General features: G+C 39.5%; 2 protein-coding genes across 7 annotated transcripts in view; both read left to right on the forward strand.

The window, feature by feature from the left end:
• Positions 1-4,550: 4,550 nt before the first annotated feature.
• Positions 4,551-20,290, forward strand: LOC118563661. The gene is made up of 2 exons (XM_036138795.1): positions 4,551-5,224; positions 19,362-20,290. The coding sequence occupies exons 1-2, from the start codon at positions 5,056-5,058 to the stop codon at positions 20,276-20,278; spliced, it is 1,086 nt and encodes a 361-aa protein (XP_035994688.1). The 5' UTR covers positions 4,551-5,055; the 3' UTR covers positions 20,279-20,290.
• Positions 20,291-22,402: 2,112 nt separating this feature from the next.
• si:dkey-57a22.11 (uncharacterized protein LOC569865 homolog) overlaps positions 22,403-24,497 on the forward strand; it is a 32,361-nt gene continuing 30,266 nt past the window's right edge. For all 6 annotated transcript variants that reach the window (XM_036138798.1, XM_036138797.1, XM_036138799.1 and 3 more), the window contains exon 1: positions 22,403-23,083. The gene's annotated coding sequence lies outside the window, so the exon portion shown is untranslated. The remainder of the gene's footprint in view (positions 23,084-24,497) is intronic.

Raw genomic sequence — 24,497 nt, forward strand, 5'->3', positions numbered from 1 at the left:
TTGAATTCAGATACAGTTCTAGAATCCATCCATCCATTTTCTAACACACCTATCCCTTGTGGGGATGCAAGGGGGGCTGGTGCCTATCTCCAGCTGTCAATAGGCAAGAGGCGGGGTACACCCTGGACAGGACGGCAGTCCATCGCAGGGCAACACAGAGACAAACAACCATTTATGCACACATTCACACCTAAAGAGAATTTTTAAAAAGGCCAATTAACCTAACAGTCATGTTTTTTGGACTATGGGAGGAAGCTGGAGTACCCGGAGAGAACCCACACATGCACAGGGAAAACATGCAAACATAGGACTCAAACCCAGGACCTTCTTGCTGCATGGCAACATTGCCACCCACTGTGCCACTCTGTAGCCCCCAGTTCTAGAATATATCAAAAAGTATTGTGGGTATGTTAAAATAAATGAGTGGATCAGATTGCTGTAGTGTAAATTATTCCTCAGTTTGGAGTAAAATTTGGGAAGCGATTAAGCGATCACTTAGAAGAAATGGTAGCAATGCTACACTACCTTCTCTTCAGTGGATTCAAGATAATCACCCATTAAGATCAACAGTGTACTCAGATTCCAGCTCTACATTAATTTGTGTAAAAACTAGTGACTCAGAAAGCAGACCAGAAATCTTGACAGAAATACAGCAAATATTATTTAGAATTAATATGATGGAATTAATTGTTATATTTGCATGGAGACCAGCTCATATTGGGTTTACAGGTAATGAAATGGCAGACAATGTAGCAAAAGAGACAGAGATAAAGGTCAGGTTAAAAGGTTAAAACTATTCTAAAGAAAAGAGAAGATGGCTAAAACAGCAGGAAGAAGAAAGGAAAGGCAGATGGTTTTATAGAATTCAGCAAAGAACGGTACAAATGAGGAGTGCTGGAAGGAGCAGGAGGGAAGAATAACACGTCTCAGATTTGGGCACACAGGATTAAATAGTACTTTGGTCATAATAGGGAACGACAACACAGGTAAATGCGATTGTTGTGGAGAAGATGAAACGAACATATTTTTTTATACTGTCAGAGATATTGTTTTGAAAGACTGCAGCTGATTAACAATCTCTCCAAAATGAAAATTAGATTGAATCCCTTTGAATTATTACAGAGAAATTCAATATCTGATAGTTCTCAAGCTTTGACAGAATGACTCGTTTAAAAGGATATAAAGGTTTTCTTTGTTTTTTGTTTAGTTTTTTCCCCCACCACCTCCAAAAAAAAAAAAAAAAAAAAAAAAAAAAAAAAAAAAAAAAAATAGAATTCTAGTAGAAGAAGAATATCACTTGTCATTACATGCAGTCTCGGAAACTTGCCGGGTTAGTCCAGTACTGTTTATTATAAACAACATATTTTCGAAATTAGACGGATGCATTAACTCGGCTTTATAAGGAGATGATGGGGCAAAGTTGTGGAGGGGAGTAAATGAGGCACATATAGAAGTATTAAAAAAGCAATTAGTCAAATTGAGAAATGGTCATGTGAATGGGGTTTTAAAGTTTCAGTAAGCAAATCATTCGTTATGGTAATAATAGGAGAAAGATTAATGTTGATAAATTAATATTAGCAGTTGGAATTAGTGTCCGAATTCAAGTGTTTAGGAGTGTGGATAGATAGGTGTTATACATGGAAAACTTACATGAAGCATTTAGAAACTAAATGCAAAAAAGTAATAAATTTAATGAAAGCAGAGGCAGTAAGTGACTGGGGTGGATATAAGCAATCATTATTCGACATCCACAGGGCTCTAATGAGATCAACTATAGATTATGGTTGAATTGTGTATGGAGCAGCAGCTAATTCATCACTACCAAAAATAGACAGATTACAACATAGGGCATTAAGGGTATGTCCAGGAGCAATAAAGTGCACTCCCATAAATTCATTAATAGAAAAAGGTGAGACTCCGTTATAAATCAAGCTAAAATGGCATTGACATATCAGATCAAATTAAAAGGAAGTAAAGAAGAAAATCCAGCATCTACAGTATTACAGAATTGCTGGGAATACTAAGTTTCAAAGGAATGGGTTTGGGTGGAAAGGAAATCAATGGGCTAAAGAATATGAACTAGGTAATAAAAATTCTCTCAAAGTAATCCAATTAGTACAATTCCTTTTTGGCTATGTCCAAAGATAAAAGCAGACACAAATCTAATTGAAAAGAACAGAAATTAAATGAAATAGAATAGTATACATTAAACATTATTATAATTACCCAGAAATCTACACGGATGACTCAAAGAGCATAAAAGTTTGTAAAAATAGGTGTCATGGTTTTCAGATGACGAGCCCACATGCAGATACGATCGGGAAGCAAAGCACAGTTTTAAGATGTTTATTTAGGAAACAGGCAGATATAACGGACGGGACTACGGACAACTCGGCAGGGTCAGAACGTCACGGCTGGAGAGACTGCAAAGAGAAGAGTAAGTGACTCTGAAAGGTGAACCAGGAGAACTACTAGAAGCTGCGCTGCTTACCATAAAGCTGGGCGGACCTAACCGGGGAGAAGTAGCGCCGAGGGAACGCTGTGATCCTACCCCTGTTGGTGTTTGGCGGCTAGTGGTTGAGGGTGGCTGATGTTACTGGTGAGGGATCCAGAGCGAGCCTCCTCGGAAGTGGGTGACAGATGGATTGACCAGAGTGAGGGAAGAACCAGCAGAATCCGGGAGGGGGAATCTCAGGCCCCGCTGGGTAACATCCAGGAAGTATGAAGGGTGAGCCAGAGCAAAATCTGAGCGAGAGGATTCTGTAGGTCTGGTTCTTCGGACAAGACGTCAAGACAGGTGAGTGCATCCAAGCACCAAAAACTGTGACAAAAACAAGGAGATCCAAAATTAGTCAAAGTTCAAAGACGAAAAAACTCACAAGCAGGTTTTCAGGAGTTGGGTCAGAGGCCACGTCGTACCACGACTGGTTAAGGCTCTGGCATCTTCCATCTGTCAGCGCTCTGCTTAAGAAGCCAGAGGAAGCCGCCTGCAACGAGCTGCAGGTGTGGGCCACGCCCCCTCAGCCAACTAGACACACCTGAGGAGTAGAGTTAGAGCAGCACAACCCTGACAATAGGGTTATATATATATATATCCATCCATCCATCCATCCATCCATTTTCCAAACCGCTTTATCCCTCATGGGGTCGCAGGGGTTGCTGGTGCCTATCTCCGGCGTTCACTGGGTGAGAGGCGGGGTACACCCTGGACAGGTCGCCAGTCTGTCGCAGGGCAACACAGAGACAAACAGGACAAACAACCATTCACGCACACACTCACACCTAAGGACAATTTGGAGAAGCCAATTAACCTAACAGTCATGTTTTTGGTCTGTGGGAGGAAGCCGGAGTACCTGGAGAGAACCCACGCATGCACAGGGAGAACATGCAAACTCCATGCAGAAAGACCCAGGGGTGTACTTAATTTATCAGTTTTCACAGCAAAGATGGTCGCGGTCATTATAAGTTTGCAGAGGGTGGAGGAGGTCAGAACACATAAGGTGGTGGTGTTCACAGTTTCAAAGGCAGTAATTTAAATAATTCAGTCTAAAGGAAAATATAGGAAGGATCTTACAGAAGAAATTAATCACAGTTTGTTTAGACAGAACAGAGGTGGAATTACAGTTATGTTGGGTGCCAGTACATGAGGCGGTAAAAGGAAATGAAATGGCAGCTTGGACACATCTACATTATAGTATGATCTTCTCCTCCAATGTGATGAACGGAACACTGATATCATACTGGGCACTCCCCTGAACGGGTGTACACAATTGGTCCTACTTAATGTGGGTTCCATAAATCTGCCCGTCGCGTTGTTGTGTATGAGAGCCCAGTACTGAAGCTGTAACATCTCTCTGCCTTTTAGATTAAATAGAATAAAATATAGTTTCGGTTTCAAGAATATTTTTATTACTAAAGAAGTCTACAGTAGAAACACTACATTGTTCAGGCAAAGAACTTGGGGTGACCGGCCGCAGCCAGGTGAGTTCTTTAACAGTATATTTAGCTGAAAGAGAGAAATTAAAGAAAGTTGCAAAAGGAAGGACGAGAATGAAGTTTGAAAGGAGTATTAGGTACAGAAGGGCACAAAGAAGAAACACCAATAGTTTATTGGTAAATAGTAATAGGTTACGCTTTGGCCATGCAGGTTTAAATAGCACGGTATTTCAAATAGGGAAACATGCTACAGGGAAGGGAAGAGAAACAGTGGAGCACGTTGTATGCACTAAATATGTAATTGAGAGCAATGAACTGGTACATAGATTACAAACCAATAAATTAAAATTCAAGATAAAAGACCTTTTAGACATGGACTCTGATAGGGTTATTAAAGATAACCCCTTTTATCCTAGAATGAAAACCACACAACACAAGTTTTAGACATTTCTATAGAAAAGGACAGAGGAACCCAAATGGAGAACTACACTCCCTTAAGGTTTAGGAACGTCTGCGCCGGGTCATCTCTGTCCTCTTGCTTTTATTTTCACACATCAGGAGAAAAGGGTCAGGGGGGTTGGGTCAGGAGGTTACAACATGAGGGTTGAAAAAGGGTCAGGAGGCTTCAGGAATTTACAACATGGGGGTGGAAAACAAACATGGGAGCAAGCTTTGTTGCGGCCTGATCTGGGAGAACTATTTGTTCTCCCTGTCAAAAGGTTAAATACAACAGAACCTTCCTGAAAGCAAACTCTTAAAACAAACCAAATACCTGTAACTTGATAGAAATAAAATGATTACATTCACATTTTCCAACAGACTCTAAATCAGAGAGTTATTCTCTATTATTGAGAAATCTTAAAAAGACTAGGATTTCGTTTTTTTTTTTTTTTTAGAAGTAGCAGGATATTATTTCAATCCCGAGCCACACTCCATTTCAGTTGGTGGCGGTAATGCACCAAAAGTTGTTTACCAACCGCCATAAAACACAAGAAGAAGAAAAAGAAGAAGAAAGAGTTTTCGATCAGCTGACGAAGACCTCGGACGGGCCAGAAAACAGGGCTTTTTTGGTTTTGTTGTTTTGGCGGTTGGCATAAACTGGAGTGTGACTGGATTGGGATGACCACAAAGGTAGATGGGGGTGGTGATGAAGTTGATATGGATTTTGACGAATGGACTACGGTAGGTAGAGGAAGGGGTAGAGGGAAGGAAAAAGTTTCGAAAGATGATCGAGAGATTGGTATCCTAAATAGTAAGAGAAGTTTAGAAGAATATAGTTCAGATGAAGATGTTACTGTTTCACCGTGCCGTGTCTACGGTGAAGCACCCTCGGTGGACCCAGTTCGTTTTACCCAGTCAGGCGACCCCCACTTACTTTACTACCTTGAATGTAGGACGCATAAAACAGACAAGTATGCTTTTATTTATATTTTATCTAGGTAAAGACAGAGAAATAGTTACAGTCACACCAGCGCTGATGGGCCCCTGATCGGCAGGAGGCCCCGAGTGCTCATCACACAAACATTATAAAGGGATCTCGGGACACACCCATACAAGGGCGGTACACATACAAACTGTGACATCAGCAGGGAAGCTGTGTCACCTCCGGGGTGGTATCTGATAGATATGTGCCGGGATAAACAGCTCGTTCCACTTGACCTTGTTGATATCCTAACAGACCCCCTGATGATGTGTCATTATGGCACATCACCAGGGGCGCAACTACCCAGTATAAGAGGGGTATGCAGCATCAGTTTTGGCGCCCCCCCCCCCCCCCCCCCCCCCCCCGGATTAAAATAAATAAATAAAATAAGTGCCGGACATCATCATGTATGGTCTTTAAATAATAAAGGTTTATTTTAAAGTATATCAGCCACTGTAGGCCTACCATAATAATAATTATATGGTATATTATTAACAATGTTAACACATAATAAACAGTTGCAAATTGACAAACATTAACATTATCATTATAACCAATGCAACTTAATCCATGCCTTAAAATGCAAAAGTAAGCCTACAAACAAAGATCCTTTAGAACCCTCTCTGTAAATTATAATGTAGCTCAATGTAACAATGTTGCTACCAGATTCTAGAGCCCTCTTTAGATCCTACTAAATTGTAACATGGCGTGCCTTTGCACTTGCCCATTTATCTAGTATTGCATCAAATGAAATAGTTCGTGCCACACTGTTTTCAATTGAAATTACTGCTAATTGGGTTAAGCGATCATTACTCATGTTGGAACGAAGGTATGTCTTTATCAGCTTTAGCTTGCTGAACGATCTCTCCGCAGAGGCAACTGTCAAAGGTATTGTCAGGAAAACTCTCAGGGCTACTGTTAGATTTGGAAAAACCAAATCAAGGTTCTCCTGTAGGAGGAAATTTAATTTATCCAGAGCCTTTTCATGACCCCTAAGTAGACGGCTTGCTGGGTAAATTTCCTGAATGATATCTCTTGAAACATCATTGGTAGCCAGCGCATATGTTGTCACCGATTCCTCCAACTCAGCTTTTGTCATGTGTTCCATTTTAAAGATGAATTTAAACTTTTCGGACACAAGGCGAAGATTGCTGAATCTATCAGACAACTCCTGAATTATTGTGTCAACAATCACATTGAACACCATGCACCTAAAATGGGTCTCGGGTTCCTGTTCATAATGGCCAGTGCTGGAATCATCACCATGAAATCTCTTTTGCTTTCTGAAACGTCTCTCTCTAAACTCAGGGGAAGCATCCATCTCAATGGCTATTCTGCGTGCAACATCAAGGGATTTTTGAAAGCCCTCCACTCTGTACTTATGCAAGAATTCTTTAAGAGAATCTATCATTCTAATGGCGGTGTCCATCGAGATGTTCACTGCTTGCATTGCCTTGCTGACATAGGTGATCTCTGACAATAGATCATACCAAACCAAGAGGCACATGAGGAACTCCATGCTGACAATCTCGCCAGAGAGCGACTTTGCCTCTGAGACAGTTTTGCCATCTTTTTCCACTTCCTCAAGCTTTTCCAAAGCATCAAGAATCCCCCCTAACTGGAAACGTACAACTTTGACGGAGTCTAATTTTGCTTCCCACCTGGTATCACTCAGAGGCTTCAGAGTAATGTCCACAAATTCTTTCAAAATATCCCACCTCTTCACCGAACCCGAAAAAATGGTGTACAGTCTTTGGAGAGTGCCAAAAAAGTTTAGACACATTCTGTTTGATGATGCAGCATCACATAACAGAAGGTTCAGACTGTGGCTACAGCAGGGGATAAATAGTGCCTCTGGATACTTCTGCTGCACCAATGTTTGCACACCCTTGTGTATACCCCTCATATTTGAGCCATTGTCATAACTCTGCCCCCTACAGTTAGCAAACTCCAACCCCAGGTTATCCAGCACCCCAGTCAGTGTTTCTGTGAGGCCTTTACCAGTTGTGTCCTTCACGACTGTGAAGCCAACAAAAGACTCATTGATGGTGGCATTCTTGTTGTCGTCTGTATGGACGTACCGGATTATTACTGAGGCCTGCTCCTGCTTTGAAATGTCAGGTGTACAATCCAACTCCACTGCAAAGTACTTGGAGGCTTTAACCTGGGCACAAATTTGAGCAAGTACACATTCTGAAATTGAATCTAAAAAATCATTTTGAGTGCACCAGGTAAGATATCCTGTGGTTTCTTTAGATGCTACCTTTCTAAGATGCTCTGCTAGTGTGACATCATATCGTGCTATGACTTCAAGTAAACCCAGGAAATTTCCATTTTTAGGATCTCCTAATTTAGCATTCTTCCCCCTCAGTGGCAAGTTCCTTTCTGCAAGGAAGAGTATGCAGTCGATCACTCTCACTAACACACTTCTCCGGTGTGCCTTTTCATCATCTATGGCTCTTTGCAATGTTCTGTCAATAGTTTTACCAAGGCGTAAGCGGGAGGCTAATTCTTTCCACAACAGATAAGCAGTTATGTGATAACTACTGGTTTTATGGTGCTGCAGTGTTTTTGAAAGACACTGCCAGTTATTGTACCCCACAACAAAGCGCATGTCAACAACTTTAGCTCCTCCAAAAAGCTTACATGCAAAACAATACACTTTATCCGTACTTTTGGAGTACAGTAACCAATCCCGCTGCACTTTTTCTCCATTGGACATTAAACGAGAACAGTATGCTTTGGAAAAACACCTTCTACTCTTGTCTGATCTTGGATACGGCCCATCAGGACATTTCTGTGGGCCATTCTCAACCATACGCTGCCTAAATGAGTCCCCAATTTGGTGTGGTGGTGGCCAGTCAGATGGATCTTCTGAGTCCTCCTTTTCACCTCTCTGTTCCACATACTCTTCCACCTCATCTTCACCTCTCGTTTTCACATTCTCCTCCAATTCCTTCTCAGTGGTGAGTGGCTCTCTATCTCTGTCTGCACTATTTACCCCCAAAAAAGGACACAGTAAATAGGTTGGTCAACAGAACTTTAAACCATACTGGACATTTAGTTTTGTGTGGTCTAAAGAATAGAACTCCTACCTGATGTCATCACTGGTCTCATCTATACTTGATGCCATCACCGACTTCATGTCTGTCTCATTCACTCCTTGCCTGTGTTCTTCTCCACTAAGACATGTTGTCAAATAAACAATTTGTAATAGATTTTCCATTATTAGTTTTTTCCATATTAATGATAGTAAGAAATCAGTCTGTTGGTATCAAGTGGCTCACCCTACACTTCCACCTAATGTTAGACCTACCTGCCTTCCTCTGTCTTTCCTGATCCACCATCCTCACACCTGAATGAAATGAACTCACTGTTAAATATAGCAGCCTTAATTCAATTCAAAATCAGCCTAGTGATGGCATCAGATAAGACAACTATTATGCAGTAAGGTTTTGCTGCTGTTGAAATTACATTTCACAAATCACATTTTGGATTTTAAAAAGTAGAAATATGGATAGCCTTAGCACAGACCTTTAGAGAGAGATGTGACCCTGTAATTACAGCTTCCATGTCACCCAACAAATGTAAAGCAGCCTATATGTCTGACAGCACAGCTAACATGAACAGCTAATGGTAAAAATAAATCTTTATTGCATATTATTTATGCATGAGTCACTGCATAAGTTATGTTTTCTGGATTCTTGTAATTTATTGTACATGCTACCTTATATTTTCCACTATGTCAGCGCAGCAACATTGGTTTTGCATTAAGCTAGAAGCTAGCTGTAAACCCCCATTTGGCTGCTACATTCCCACTGTTAGCAAACACTAGCTAGTCTGTTCATATATATTCATATAGTATGAATATACAAGCCTAAGTAACGGGAGCAAATCTATGCATGATTCCATGGTAAACCAAAGTCATTGCATTAGTTATATACATCAACAGCTAATAGTAAAACAAAATATATTAATGATTCCATGATAAACCAGTTTATGTATCTGTTTTCCAGATTCTTGTCCTGTATTGTACCTGCTACCTTACACGTGTTTCCCGCAGCGCTATCTTTCATCCTAAAATTCCCAAAAAAAAAAAAAAAAAACTAACTTGATATGCTTCCATGTTTATTTGACGTTAACACGCGGTTCTTTGTTTTTGCGTTCGCGCGTGCAACAACCCCCCCAGTCGGTCCGCGCAAAACTTGTCGTCGTAATCCGCCCCCCACCCCTCCGCCCCCCCGTCCGCGCAAAACTTGTGCCCCCCTCCCCCCCAATTCGCCGTCTCGCCTAAGCAGATTCCTGCGGGAAACACTGCTTTATATTTTCCAGTTTTCAGCTCAGCAACCTCGGTTTTGCACATTCTAAGCTAGCTGTGAACCCACATTTGGCTGCTACGTTAGTAATCGCCAGCTAGTCTCTTAACGTGAATAAAATTATTTGCAAGCCTCCAAGCACAGCCGTCAAACTTTAATTCCTACCTGTTGTCTTTCACCATCCACTTGTTTAACTGCTGTCGCATCCCTTGACATGCCATCTCCCTTTCCCTCTTCCTTTTTCTATTTTTCGCCCCCGACAGCTTTCTTGATTTATCCATTTTCCATAGACAACTGAACTCACTACTACGCTCAGCGCTCACGGCGCAGCCTGCGGGAAGGCGGGACCTGACATCAAGCCCCGCCTTCCCGCAGGCTGCAGCGGGATGCTTCTCCCCGCTCCCTCTTGTGTCAAAATTCTACGGTGGAATCTTATGACATAGGGCGTCTACTCTAACATGTTTTGTTCTAAAATGTTATTTAAAACATTGAGGAAATTCAGAAATGATTAAGAAAAGCACAATAGCAGTTTTTTTTTTTTTTTTTTTTTAACCATCACTTTGGCGCCCCCTTGGTGCTGCGCCCCTATGCGCTGCATATAGTGCATACCCACTTTTTGCGCCACTGCACATCACCAAAGATGATCAACCAGTGGAACGACAGCTCTCAGTCTGTCTCTCTCCCAGAACAGTCGGTCATTCCGTCCAGTCCAAGCAATCCACGCACGTCAGCTTCCGGCTTCCAGAGTCCATCCATCTGTGATCTCCATGGCAGTCGATAGTGCGGTTCAGTCTCTGGGGTCACACAATCTCTGCTGGTGTGACTGAAAAGCACTTTGTAAAAACCAGTCCAGTTGTCCGTTAGCCCCCCCTGTTGGTGTGCCCCAAAGGCACATCACAACGAAAACTGTTCAAAGGAATGGGCCGGACAAACCACAATGGAAACATCTTAGCATCAATCAGCATGAATACTTCATAATTCAACATTTTTTACTCAACACCACAGTCCAAGCATTTTAACTACAATTTAGGGTTCAACTATTTGAGCTAGGCCTGTTTTAGGTTCCTATGCACACATTATTTTAAGTTTACTTTAGACCAGATAAGCTAAAGATGTACCTTAATCAAGGCCAAATTCGTCTACTCTACCCCCACCCCAAGAAACCTCCTACTCGGTCCTCCACTCTCCATTCCTATGGACAACCATCCATCACCTTCATACCTCACAAATCCAAGAGTACCAGTAGGGGGCATCAGAGGGCAGGCTGAGTCTTCATCACAAAAAACCATCTCTAAGAAATGGCAAAAAAGGGATGGAGCCCAGTCTAGGGGAATCCCACTCTGGGCCAATCTGAGCGAGAAGACACCCTGTATTGAATCTAAAAATTAGCCTTACCAAGTAATTTATGGATCTGTGATAGCCATCAGATCCTGGTTCTCTATATAACAAAGCAAAAAGATTGCAAGAACTGTAGGTCTTGGTGTGTGTGTCTGTAACAGAGAGTTTTCATTCTTAGTCATAAAGCCATAGCGATCAACATAATGCAACATCACAGTATAAACATCATAACACATAAAATCAAACATGGTGATGGAAGTCAGTGGAGAAGAGAAAGGAAAAATCAGTTTTGTGATATAAAAAGAGTCTGTACGTCAATAACTCAAGTAAAAAACGTCAGGCCAGTCTGAGCACGTGGCAGACATGAATCTATTCGCGCATAAGTGATCAGCTCAGTGTTCTCAGGCAACTGCTCCTTCATGGCAAACAGAAAGAAAAAACATTAAAAAAATCATAGGTCTCTGGCATGTACTCCCAAACTTCTTAAGTCCTCTTCTTATTCCTCAGCATGGACAAAAACGATTTAGTTGGATGGTAATGAGTGTCCTGTCCTTTTTCAGGCAATAAGCATTTTATCCCCAGGAAAATGCTCTGTTGAGATGGTTGGCAGACACCAGGCCTTGTTTACTGTTGGATAACAGAAACAAGGTGTAATTAGTGTTCTTATCAAGACTCCCAATCCTTTTTACATTTACCTTCTTCAAACACTTTCACATCCAGATATTTCCGTTCACAATTATTATGCTCTTATCTCAACCTCCTTTACTGTAATCATTAGATCTTGCATTACTCTTATATAAAAGGAGAAATCTGAAAGTTCAACGTTATCTGCAGCAGCATTTCTCTATAATTATTTCCCATGTGTGTCTCACCTTACAATTGTCCAACAGTTGAAAAATCTCTGCAATAGAAATTTATCATCATATGTTTCATGGCTACTGTGACACGGTTCATCTCAATTTATCTAGCACACAAGGAATTGTATTAAAACCTTTCAGAAACTTCTTACTGAACCAGCTCCAAAATACTTCACATTTTTCTAAAAAGTCCAACAGAAAAACCCTTAAGTTTGTAAAAGAAAGCTCCACTATATATATTTGCAGAATAATGTTGTGATATTAATAAGAAGCAGCCCTATGTACTTCTTGTCTTATTTTTGAAAAGCTCAGCTAAGAGAAAGGAAGTGTGTGCATGCCCCTCGCCCACACGGAGTTGTGATTGGTTGCTATTCAGGAAGTGGGTGTAGCCCAGGGCGGAGACAGGAAGTAGTTCTGTGAATCAGTTTCAGCTTGACGTGCATCAAACAAAAAGACTTGTAGTTGAATGCGCCCTTCACCTGACGCGAAGAGCAATTCTAACCCCATTAATTCTTGATTTTTTAATCACTTCTGCTTGTTTTAACAGACAGCTTTTGTAAGCGACCCTGGTTTTATCTTATGTCCCCCTGTTTGAATCTTGTTTGAAACAAACCTTTAAACAGTAGTATGCTGTGAGCAGTAACTCATTGTTGCTTATTAAACACATCGCCCCCTGACCATGTAAGTAGCTCCATACTGCTCTAGGTCTTTAAACCTTTTTCAGTCTTTCAACATTAGTTTAATTGATAATACACCCAAGCATAACTATATCCCCAAGTAAATCAACCCTTTAACAAGTATCTAATTCTTGTTCTCATGTGTTTAGTTTACCCTTGAAAAACTTTAAGCAGACATTACTCCGAGTGATTTTCTTACATTATTATTCATTTATTATTATTACCTTTGTGATCTTATATCACCCAGTGATCTATAAATCCTTATTTTATGTTCGCACCGTCTTGTCCCTCTTTTAATTCTTTGTTTAGCCTTAGTATCTGCACCTTAAATTGACGAATAGTGGAATTCTTTGTATAAACACTTCTCTGTGCCCGTATTTGTTTTGGCCTCTATCATTTTGTTTTTTGCATTTTAAGTGTGAACCTGGTCAGGATAGAGAAAGTCATTTCCGATGCTCCTTTTGGCAACCCCAGCAAACCCAGACATAAAATTGTTCACAGTCAGTGTTAGGTTACAGGTAATCCCTGTGGGAACACAACGTCATCTCCTTTGTTCCAAGCGCCTGGGACATCGAAACACTCCACCACCTGCGACAAATCTTTGACATTTTCAAACCACAGCAGCAATTCCTGGGTGTCCACACCCCCTGTCTGAAATGTCTCTCGTCGTCGTAAGCCCAGGCTTTCAGTTCATCTCCTGTTAAGTGTCCCCCTTTAGAGCCCATTTACCCCAAAGAGTCCAAGAGTGTGTTCTAGGTACGTTTCCTGAACGCCAACCTCTCCATGTCATGTTCGTGAAACCTTGTAGTTGAATTCCATCACCTGTGAAGCAAAGCAGTCATGCATAGTCCTTTTCAAGATGTTCTTTAGCACAGCAGGAGTGTCACTGTCTGATGCCATTGCAGCTCTGATGTTCCTCAGAGCCAACCTTCATGCATTGATATCATGTTGAAGCTGTTATCCTCCTATCATCATCATCTTGTGTCCAGGAGTCACTTCTGCTGTCCTGACCAGATACCAAATGTCCAACTAATCTAATTGACCTCATTACTTTTCTGCATGTACAAGAGGACGATCGTTAGATTATCCTGGTCTAAAAGACCACTAGGTTAATAGATGGCTAAACTATGTTTATGTGTTTTTTTCTTCTGGATGTTTTAACATTTAGTTAAAGAACAACTATTGTGCTATTTTGTGTTCAAACAGATAGTTGTTAAGTCTCCTCACACCTTTTAGGTAACTGCGTACAATTCCAAACTATTTACACTGGTGCTTTAATCCCTAATTTACCCAAGTTATTTATTAGAATAAGCCATTATTCTAAACTTGCAGTTTTATCCATTCAAGTACTTAACCTTTGTGTTGCTTTACATCCTAATAATTAATTTCTTAGTTGCGCCTCTGCTTACTTTAAGATACCCAGTAAATGCTGTGCTCACAAATTCTCCTTCGCTTGAACAAGGTTAAAAGGTTTAGAGTTTATTCTGCTTATATTGAAAAATTAGCTTGCTCACTCGTTCGTTCATTCGTTTATGCTATTAACTGTTGCTGTAATGCCTACTTTAACTTTTTCGCCCACTAGTTTTTTCATGATCATAATTATCGCCCATTGATGTAATAGCATACATTGTTCTTATCCACTTTCCTTTTACGTTTAAACGGCCCCTCTATGTAATCCCCTACTGTAATCCCCAATATAAGTTGTCAAACCTTTTAGGTTTAGCATAATTACTTAAGCTGCTCTATGCTCTCATCCCGTAACTTAATATTTTGGTGCAAAATGGATGTCTTTTAGCGGTTCCCCCCTATTTCTTCTCATGCATGATGTATTTTATGAAGCTTATTGTATCTTAAAGGTGCCTCTTTGAATCTTATTCAAAACCCCCTGTGGGGTTAATAAAATTCCAAAACATATCTATATGTATTTTAAATGATTTAAATAAAAACTTTGTTAGAAAAGTAAAAGAAAATCCTTCTTATCAGCGGCCCAAAATCTCTACCAGCTTTTTTTCCAGACCAGTACCACTTGTCCAAATGCGTTTGACCCTCTTATCGCTCGCTAATAACAGCTCTGACTTAAAACAATTAACATCCAAGGGGTTTAATAATAATCTTGATTGCTTTTAATCTAAAAGTTTTCTTCTAAGCGCATCCGCCAATGTGTATGTTTCTAATGCGTGTTTTGTGTTTTAATTATGTGCAGGAAAATCTGATGTGAAATGCAGAAGGGGTGTCTGCCAACTCATCTTTGTTTCGTGTTGCGGTCCACTGAAGGTTATCCGATGCCTCTGTCTTTGCCCCCGCAATTAGTTGTCCATTTTCAGTCCTCATGTCTCAGTTCAGCAGCACAACGTCGTTCCAGGACAAGCGTTGTCCATGAATCTTCTTTCTCCAATCGGTGTGTCTGAAACCACAAGGAATTCTGCCAGCATTTTGCCAATATGGATTTTGTCCAAAATCAAATTGTCTAATAAAAGAATTGTCCATCTTCATCCGTAGTGTAAATAAGTTGAAAAGAAAAAATCAAAACAAAAATTACAAGAAAACTGTCTCAAAACAAAATCAACCACATCGTTCCCTCTAAAACAAAATTATTCTTGAAGTTCTTCACCTTTACCCCAGATCTTGATCCCTTAAAAATTTATCCAAGCAAAATATTTTACAGACAGTTCAACCTCTTTGTATAAGTTCATTGATAAAAAACATTTCTCTTAACCTTGTAGCATCACATTCCCCATTAAACCTCTATGCAGCTTCTGCAAAAATTACTGATTTTTTTTTTTTTTTTTTTTTTTTTTTACTCTTCACAAGCTGGCTTTATTTTATTTTTTCCCTCTGACATACTTTTCTAGCCCCCAGGCCAGAACACACAGACCCAGCCTTGCCATAAACATTCAGATGTTTACATCATGGTCAGATTTGTTTATCATATCTTTTGTCCTGTTTCAGGTTAAACTGACCCTCTGAGGCTTGCCTCAGCTCAGCATAACTAATAACATCAGATGCTTTTGTAACCGATGACATGCTTAATGTGGCCTTGTGATATCTTGACACTTCTCAAAATTTCTCATTAGCTGCATTCAAATCCCCAGTAAAAAGAAATAAAATAAATGAATACAGAACCCTTAGAAAAGCAACCATATTTAGTCCCATACAGTTTGTTTAAAGCACAGTTTGTCTCATCTATTTAAATCAAAAATCATGTATATCTTAATGCTCTTAAATTCTTCTTTTTAGGCAGCTGTAAAATCCTTAGTTAAAAATCTCCCCTTAAACATATCCCATTCGGTTCCATTTCTCCCAAACATTCTCCCATATGCTCCCCATATGCTGTTTGCCATTTTATTAATGTTCTAAAATTACAATATAAAAGCTTTTACTCTGTTATTATTTCAGCTGTCATGAATTCATTGACAAACACAAGCCAAACGCAATCTAATAGCATAAATGAATACACCCCAACGCCTCTGTTTGCTGTAATGCATATTTAAGCTCCAAACTAAAAAACTTTATCCCCAGTCCCAAGTATTTCCTACAGCCCTGGGATATTTTCTGTTTAAGACACTTTAGCATATCTCAGTGTAAAAATTTAATTTGGCCAGATATTTAATGTTAAAAAAAACAAACTTTGTTATTTAAATCTCTCTTTTACTTTTACCTTTTTGTTAACCTAGTCCATGCTTAAAATGTCATTTGAATTACGGAGCTGCAGTTCTCCCAAAACAAATGATCATTTTGAAACCATGAACAATAATTTTAACCGAATTAATTAATTCACACAGAAGAACGTTTAGTTACAAACGACACATACATACGTACAGTTACATACAGTTACATTCATACAGATACATAGAAACTGACGACATTCAGACAAACAAACACACGCAGGCCTTTACTTCTGACAGGGAGGAAGGGCTGGTCAGATCCTAACGACGGTTAGGGCAGCTTCTTTCAAAATGCCCTGGGTAACCACACGTCCAGCACAAGGGCATATCATAACCTTTGGTTGGTCCCTTTCAATGATTTCTGTACTGCTGTGTATCTCTGCTGGGAATTTGTCCCCATGGAGGACTCTGATACATCTGAAATGGGACATCTGGAGGGAGGGATCCCACAAACTGGTCTGAACCAAACACAGGTGTCGGGGCCATAACCATCTGAGCTTTTGCAACATTCTTCTTCTTCCTCCTTTTGCTTTGATTGTCTCTCAGCTGTTTTAGCTGTTCAGCTACGAGTTGTTGTTTTAACTTCTGTATATCACTGCTAAGTTGCTTCATGTTTTTTTCATCTATATCCAGCTGATGAACCAAAGCTGCCATCCATTGATCTAAAGGCATATCATAACTCGCAACCATTCTATACATGTTCTGCTTAACATCCTGTGCCTGGCCCTTTAACATTGCTTGTTTAAAGAGTTGCTGCAGCGTGACTGATAACGGGCAAGAGCCCGTCTGGTCTTCCCATACTTTCAACATTCTGTTCACATATGCTAAAGGCGACTCCCCTGCACAACGTGTAGTGTCATTTAAAAGGCCAGAATCCGTACTTACCGGATAAAACGCCCTCAGTGTGCTCCAAAGTTGCCGTGCTACTGGGTCCAGAGGGGCAGCTGCTCCTAGTCCGTCAGTTCCAGCAGAAACTTCAACCGCATGTACCTCTTGTGGTTCCAGGTATGCTGATAAGCCAGTCCTCACATCACCAATAGCCAATACATACCCGCTTAAAGTCTCCACGAATGCTTTGATCCAAAGGTGCGCCCCTTTTCTGGGATCAGGGAACATGTGCCTCAGATGAACGTTGTCAGCACATGAAAGAGGGCTGTAACCAGCTGCATTCACCTGTCCTGTAGCACTGTGAGTCTGAAACAATGGCAGTTGCACACTTTGTTTTGTTGCAGGTAAAGAAAGATCAGTTTCGCTAGAATGCCGGCTACATCTGGGTCTTACGTCACAGCTTACCTGTCCCCCACATAATTCTATACCAGGCACATGCACCGAAGGGTCTGATGAAGTCACCACACTCCTGGCCTTGGATAACAGTTCTGCACTATCACCACACAGATTGTTTTGCATAACAGCGGCTGCACCAGAAGCAGACATCTCTGGAATAACAGGGGCTGTGTACTTATCTTCTTGTTTGAAAGAAGATGATTCCCTTACCCCCTGCAGATTTTCACTCTCTTGTTGTTTGTCGAGGCCTGAGAAGCAAATGCTGAAATAATGTTCAGTTAGTTTTATCAAGCCTGCTATTTTGATTTCCTCTTTTTGGCATTTTTCTCTAGCAAACTCACCTGCATTAGCCGTTTCTACTTGTGCTTGGGCTAGTCTATTTTTTAACATTTGCAAATAGTAAGTGCACATTTGGGCATCGGGTGGAGGTCCTTTTGTATCACCAAAAACCCCGTCTCTCCTCATTTTTTCACACCACTCCTCAAATTGTTTTAAATGGTTTTCAGCATCTTTGTGTGGAAAGCTTGCCATCATGCTCCATTTTCCTGTCTCCAGCAGTGTTCCTAAAGAACCCCCCTGGAGCTCATTTTCTGCCTGATTCTCAGCCATTCCAGCACTCACACGTTTTGGCCAACCTGCTGGGACAGCGTCCTGACCCCGGTCCAATGAGAGCTTATTTTTTATCTCTCAGACACCAAAACTTATTATGTTCCTATGTGCCTTATTATAGTGTTTTTACACGGCAATTTCAATGAGCCAGTGTACTCAGGATGAGCAGGTCATATGTCACCTGAACAGGTGCACCCTTACCCTTCACTTCCAAAGGCTCAATGTAGTAACGTGTCTCACACACCCACACACACACACACTCCCACTCACACACACTCACACTCTCTGGCCAATCTTTAGTTAACTCAGTAGGTACCTCCGGTCTCAATCTCATACGCGCTCGTTTTTCGAAAAAGGCTGCTTTTATATTACCGCAAAAACGAAGATTTTTATGTTTGTCCTCGCGGAAAATAAGGGAGCTCTAAACCCACAATTTCTAGGCTACACAATGTTTAAGAAGCCACGCGTAATGGCGTGCCTGTCAGAATGGCCGATTTTATGCTACACACAGAGGAACACGTATTTTCCTCTGTGCCTAACAAGGGGACCTTTTAAACCCTAAATTCTCAAGGTACACAGTATTTTCAGAAGCCTGGCCAAAGCTTCCCGGACTTTCACCTCTGTGACCGCACGCAAATCCCAAGTTCTTATCGACACGTTTGCAAACAATTATCCTCAAACCTTTCTCTGCCTTTAGAAATACAAAAAGTCGGCCCTCCAGGAAGAAAAAGACACTAGGAGATGAATGAAATCTCCTTACCTTTTGTGCGGCCGCGGGCTGTGTGTTTTTCTTCCGGAATGACGTCCTGGCCGGAAAACGGAAGGTGGTACGCCGCCTTTTGGGAACCGGGCGGAAACACCAATTTGTTACTGTTTCACCGTGCCGTGTCTACGGTGAAGCACCCTCGGTGGACCCAGTTCGTTTTACCCAGTCAGGCGACCCCCACTTACTTTACTACCTTGAATGTAGGACGCATAAAACAGACAAGTATGCTTTTAGTTATATTTTATCTAGGTAAAGACAGAGAAATAGTTACAGTCACACCAGCGCTGATGGGCCCCTGATCGGCAGGAGGCCCCGAGTGCTCATCACACAAACATTATAAAGGGATCTCGGGACACACCCATACAAGGGCGGTACACATCCAAACTGTGACATCAGCAGGGAAGCTGTGTCACCTCCGGGGTGGTATCTGATAGATATGTGCCGGGATAAACAGCTCGTTCCACTTGACCTTGTTGATATCCTAACAAAAAAAACAGAGTGGTTAGGAGGAAAATGGTAAATGAGGAGTTTAAGGTAATACTTAAATTCAGGAAGGAAGATATGAACATAAACCTTAGTCCGATAGCAGTGTCTAGAGAAATAAAAAAGAAACTAGGGGAGGTTGAGTTTGTAAAAATCTTGCGAGATGGTAATATGTTGATAAAATGTAAGTCTGAAGAACAAAAGAATAAAAGCATGCAGATTGATAACATATGCAAAAAGGTTGTGAGTGAAAAGATAATTGTTGGAGAAAACAGAGTTTCACGTGGTGTAATCACTGGTATTCCGCTTGAGGAAGATTTAGAAAAACTTAAAAGAAATATATATGGTGGTGAAGTGCGGAGATTGAAAAGATTGTTGAAAACTGTGGATGGGGAGAAAATAGAAAGTTTTTCGATACTTCTGGAGTTTCAAGGTGATGTTCTTCCTGATAAAGTGAAAATTGGTTTCTTGAGTTTTTCTGTTAGACCTTATATTCCTCCTCCCTTGCGCTGTTACAAATGTCAAAGGTATGGTCACATTGGATCAGTGTGTAAAGGGAAGCAAAGATGTGCTAAATGTGGTGGAGATCATCGATATGATGAATGTGGAGCGGATGTACAGTTGAAATGTTGTAACTGCGGTGGTCAGCATAATGTAGCATATGGAGGGTGTGAAGCAAGGAAAAAGGCAGCAGAAATTCAGCAGCTGAAAGTAGTTAAAAACATTACTTATGCAGAGGCAGCTAAAAGTGTTCAAGAAAAAAGAACAGTTCAGAAAAACCAGCAAGTGTCTTCTAGTCCAAATCTTGGGCCAAGTCAAAGAACAATGTCAGGAATGGAAATTACAATGGATAAATTAATTTTATTCATGGCTTATGTTATTAATTGTACGGATCAAGTGAAACAGAAAACTGAAAAAAATTAAAATTATAGTGAAAGGTGCAGAAAAATTTCTAGCTGTGAAGGATTTATCTTGGGAGTTGATAAATAAAAGGCTTGAAATAGATGGGAAGCAAGGTGGAGGAAGAATTTAATGCTTATTTTACAATGGAATGCAATAAGTTAGTTAGCAAATGGTCAAGAATTTAAAGGATATTTAAACTATTTGAAAAATAAACCAGATATTATTTGTATTCAAGAAACATGGCTTAAAACAGAGTTAGATTTTGTCATAAGAGGGTATAATAGTATTAGAAGAGATAGGGAACAAGAAAGTGGAGGAGGATGCGTAATATTTATAAAACAAGGAATACAGTATAGATTTTTAGGAAAAGGAGCTTCACTAGAATGGTTATCTGTGGAGGGGGATATTTATCAAAATGTCAAAGTTGATTTAGAAAAGGGAGAAGCACTATGGATCCTTTACTTTGTTTAGAACATGAAATCAGGAAATTGCAAGTTAACAAGGAGAGTGTACTGGCTGTTTTCTTTGATATAGAGAAAGCTTATGATATGATGTGGAAAGATGGACTGTTAATTAAATTGAAAAAAATGGGAATTAATGGATCAATGTTTTATTGGATAAAAGATTTTTTACAAGATAGATCAATACAAGTAAGAATAGGACAACAATTGTCAGAAAAGTTTTTTGTGGCGAATGGTACACCTCAGGGAAGTATAGTGAGTCCTTTGTTTTTTTCTATTAGGATTAATGATATGTTTGACAATTTGGAGAGTGGAATGGGGTGTTCTTTATTTGCTGATGATGGAGCAAAATGGAAGAGGGGGAAAAATTTAAAGTTCATTGTTAAAAAGATACAAGAAGCAATTAGTATTATAGAAGACTGGTCATTTAAATGGGGGTTTAAAATTTCTATAGATAAAACAAAGACTTTATTTTTTACAAGGAAGAAAGTAACTGAAGATTTAAAACTGCAAATATATAATCATGAATTAGAAAGGGTAAGGGAATTTAAAATTTTGGGTTTATGGTTGGATGAAAAACTTACTTGGAAAAATCATATTCAAAAAGTAATGAATAAGTGTAAGAGAGTTTTAAATGTAATAAGGTGTTTGGTGGGAAGTGAATGGGGTGCTGAGAGGAAGGCATTGAAATCAATATATACTGGGTTAATAAGGTCTGTATTTGATTATGGAAGTATTGTATTTGGATCAGCATCAGAAACACTTTTAAAAAAATTAGATAGTATTCAGTATCAAGCCTTGAGGTTATGTACAGGAGCAGTTAGAACAACTCCAACTTCAGCCTTGTTAATAGAAATGGGAGAGATGCCACTTAATCTTAGAAGATTACAGTTAAAGACCACTTATTGGTGTAATTTAAAGGGCCATGATGGAAATCATCCATGTCAAGAAATTTTAAAATCTAGTTGGGAAAAAGAAAAGAAGAAATTAAATTCTTTTGGATGGGAGATAGAAAATATTATAAAAGATTTTGGTTTTTCTGATATAAATATTAGTCAAACAGTTCCTCTTTCGCCAGTTTTCCCGTCTCTATTTCATAATAATGTTGTTGATTTGACTTTGTTGGAGAAAAGGAAAGGAGAAAACATTTCAGATCCATATTTGATTCAATCATATTTAGATAATAAGTACTATGGATATGTCCATGTTTTTACAGATGCATCTAAAAACTCAAATAGCAGTAATGGCGTGTCTTTCATTGTTCCAGAATTCAGAGTTAAAAAATGTAAAAGAATTACTGATGGAGTATCAGTTTATACTGGAGAGATGATGGGAATCATTTTAGCTTTAGGATGGATTGAGGAAGTCCGTCCATTAAGAAGCATAGTTTGTTCTGATTCAAGTTCTTCATTATATTCATTGAAAAATAATCATGCTATTAGTAGACCGGATCTTTTATTAGAAATTCAGTTAATAACTTATAGAATTCAAGCAATGGGTTTATTAGTTATATTTACATGGATACCGTCACATATAGGAATAAGAGGGAATGAGTTGGCAGATAAATATGCAAAACAAGCTTCAAAATATAGTGTTATTGATATATTAGTTCCATTTAGTAAAGAAGAAATCAAATCTTTTATTAAACAAAAGGTTAAGGAAAGATGGCAGAGACAATGGGAGGAAGATAGAACTGGTAGATGGCTGTACAGTATTCAAAGAAAAGTTGGTGCAATGAGGAGAACAGGACGAAATAGAAAGGAGGAAACAGTTATATCTAGGTTGCGTTTTGGACATACAAGGTTAAACAGTAATTTATTTAAAATAGGAAAACATCAAAATGGAAGTTGTGATTTTTGTGGTCAAGAAGAGACGGTAAAACATGTTTTGTTGTTCTGTACAAAATATTCTGTTGAGAGAAGGAAATTAGTTAGTCGGTTACAAGAAAATAAAATACAGTTAAATTTACAAGATATTTTAGGAAAAATTTCTACTTCTAAAGATATAAGTTATTTAATTAATTATCTCAAGAAAACAAAATTGATAGAAAAGATATAAGTTGTTTTTTGTTTTGCTTTGAGGGGGTGTTTAAAGTTAGCGTCCCGATCCACACTCCATTCCAGTAGATGGCGGTAATGCACATCTAAAAGTTGCTTGCCAACCGCCATAAAAAAGAAGAAGAAGAAGAAACGCCGGGTCTTTTTTAAAATCTTTGCTTACTTTTGAAAGTTAGTATGTTAAACACAATGCGTTAACGTAGACAGACGACTGGCACACTTTTGAATAGTTTAATTGGTTAAACGTTTGCCGGCACCACCTTTGAGCTGTTATTATTCTGGACTACCAACGGTCCCGCTGAGAGACGGTAAGGCTGGACAGAGTTAGGACGGAAGCTAGCAGTTAGTTTAGCCGTTACTGCAGCTAGTTAGCGGGTTAATGAGGGGTATTCATGAGGTGAAATGAAGAGCATAGGGTTATTACTTTATTGACCTAGGACTTTTTTGTCCCTCATATTATTAATTTTACCTCTTTAATACTCCCCCAAAAAGTCTGTTCCTAAAGGTTCACATGTGACACGGTTTTATAAAATAATGAAGACCACAATGTTTAGATTTAACAAATTGATCCTTATATTCATAACACATACAAACACACACACACATACATACATACATACATACATACATACATACATACATACATATATATATATATATATATATATATATATACATATATCCTGTGTTGCCACTCTGCAGCTTTAGTGTGTCCGGTTTTGCAACATGGTGCAGCCTTAGTTTATAGAAGGCAGATACATGTAGTGAAATCAGCCAGAATACATTTCCATGCAGCACAGGAATATGAGGAAAAAAAAGTCCTATGTCAATAAAGTAAAAAAACAAACAAACACAAAAGTGATAATGAGATGAGATAATGAGAAAGATATTATGAGAATTAAGAGGAAACATTTCCAGAATAGTCACAGTTTGCAGAATTATTTCACTCCTGGAGTAATAGGGCCAGGTTAGATTATTTTAAATATTTTTATTCTTTAGGAGAATAAATTCATGAGAATGAAGCTAAAGGGATACGAAAATAAACTTGTAATTTTACAAAAACAAAAATACTACTAATACAATGTATATTCAGAAATTAAATTCCCTCTGATACTGTTGAAGTGACTGAGTAACTGCAGATTTGCCACATTTAAGATGGCGGACACTCTGACGCATCGCAGCATAGGCAGAACCCGCCCAATGACGCGTCTACGTATTTAATGTCTATGGTCACATCTATGAAACTCCAGCCCTGCGTCCTGATTGGCTAGACAATAAAATTGGTTGGAGAAATCACTCTCTATGGGAGATGTCCCAGATGGATGTGAGTGGAGCTAGGCCAGGGGTTAAAGTTCTTCGTCGCTGCGACGGATTTCCATCATTTGGAAAATGAGCGCAAATTGTTCCGTCTAGACTTTTTATTTAAAGTCTAACTCTTGGACTGAAAAAAAATCCTGAAAACTGTTGAATAACTTCCAGAACAAGGTAAACTTTGAATAGTGAGTGTTCAAATTAAGTTTAAATATGAAATATTGCGCATTTTTTACACCGATTATGGTATTCCGTGTTTGAGTCCTGCCTTCGTTTACGATCGGCCATTTCCGACGTGTGACGTCAGTTCAAGAACACGGAGAATGCGCGAAGTGAACTTGCATAGAAACACACAAGCGTTTACGTTGTACAACTGGTACGGCGAACAAGGATATATGGATGTTTTCCAGT

The sequence above is a fragment of the Fundulus heteroclitus genome, chromosome 7 (genome assembly GCF_011125445.2).
Source record: "Fundulus heteroclitus isolate FHET01 chromosome 7, MU-UCD_Fhet_4.1, whole genome shotgun sequence".
Lineage (NCBI taxonomy): Eukaryota > Metazoa > Chordata > Actinopteri > Cyprinodontiformes > Fundulidae > Fundulus > Fundulus heteroclitus.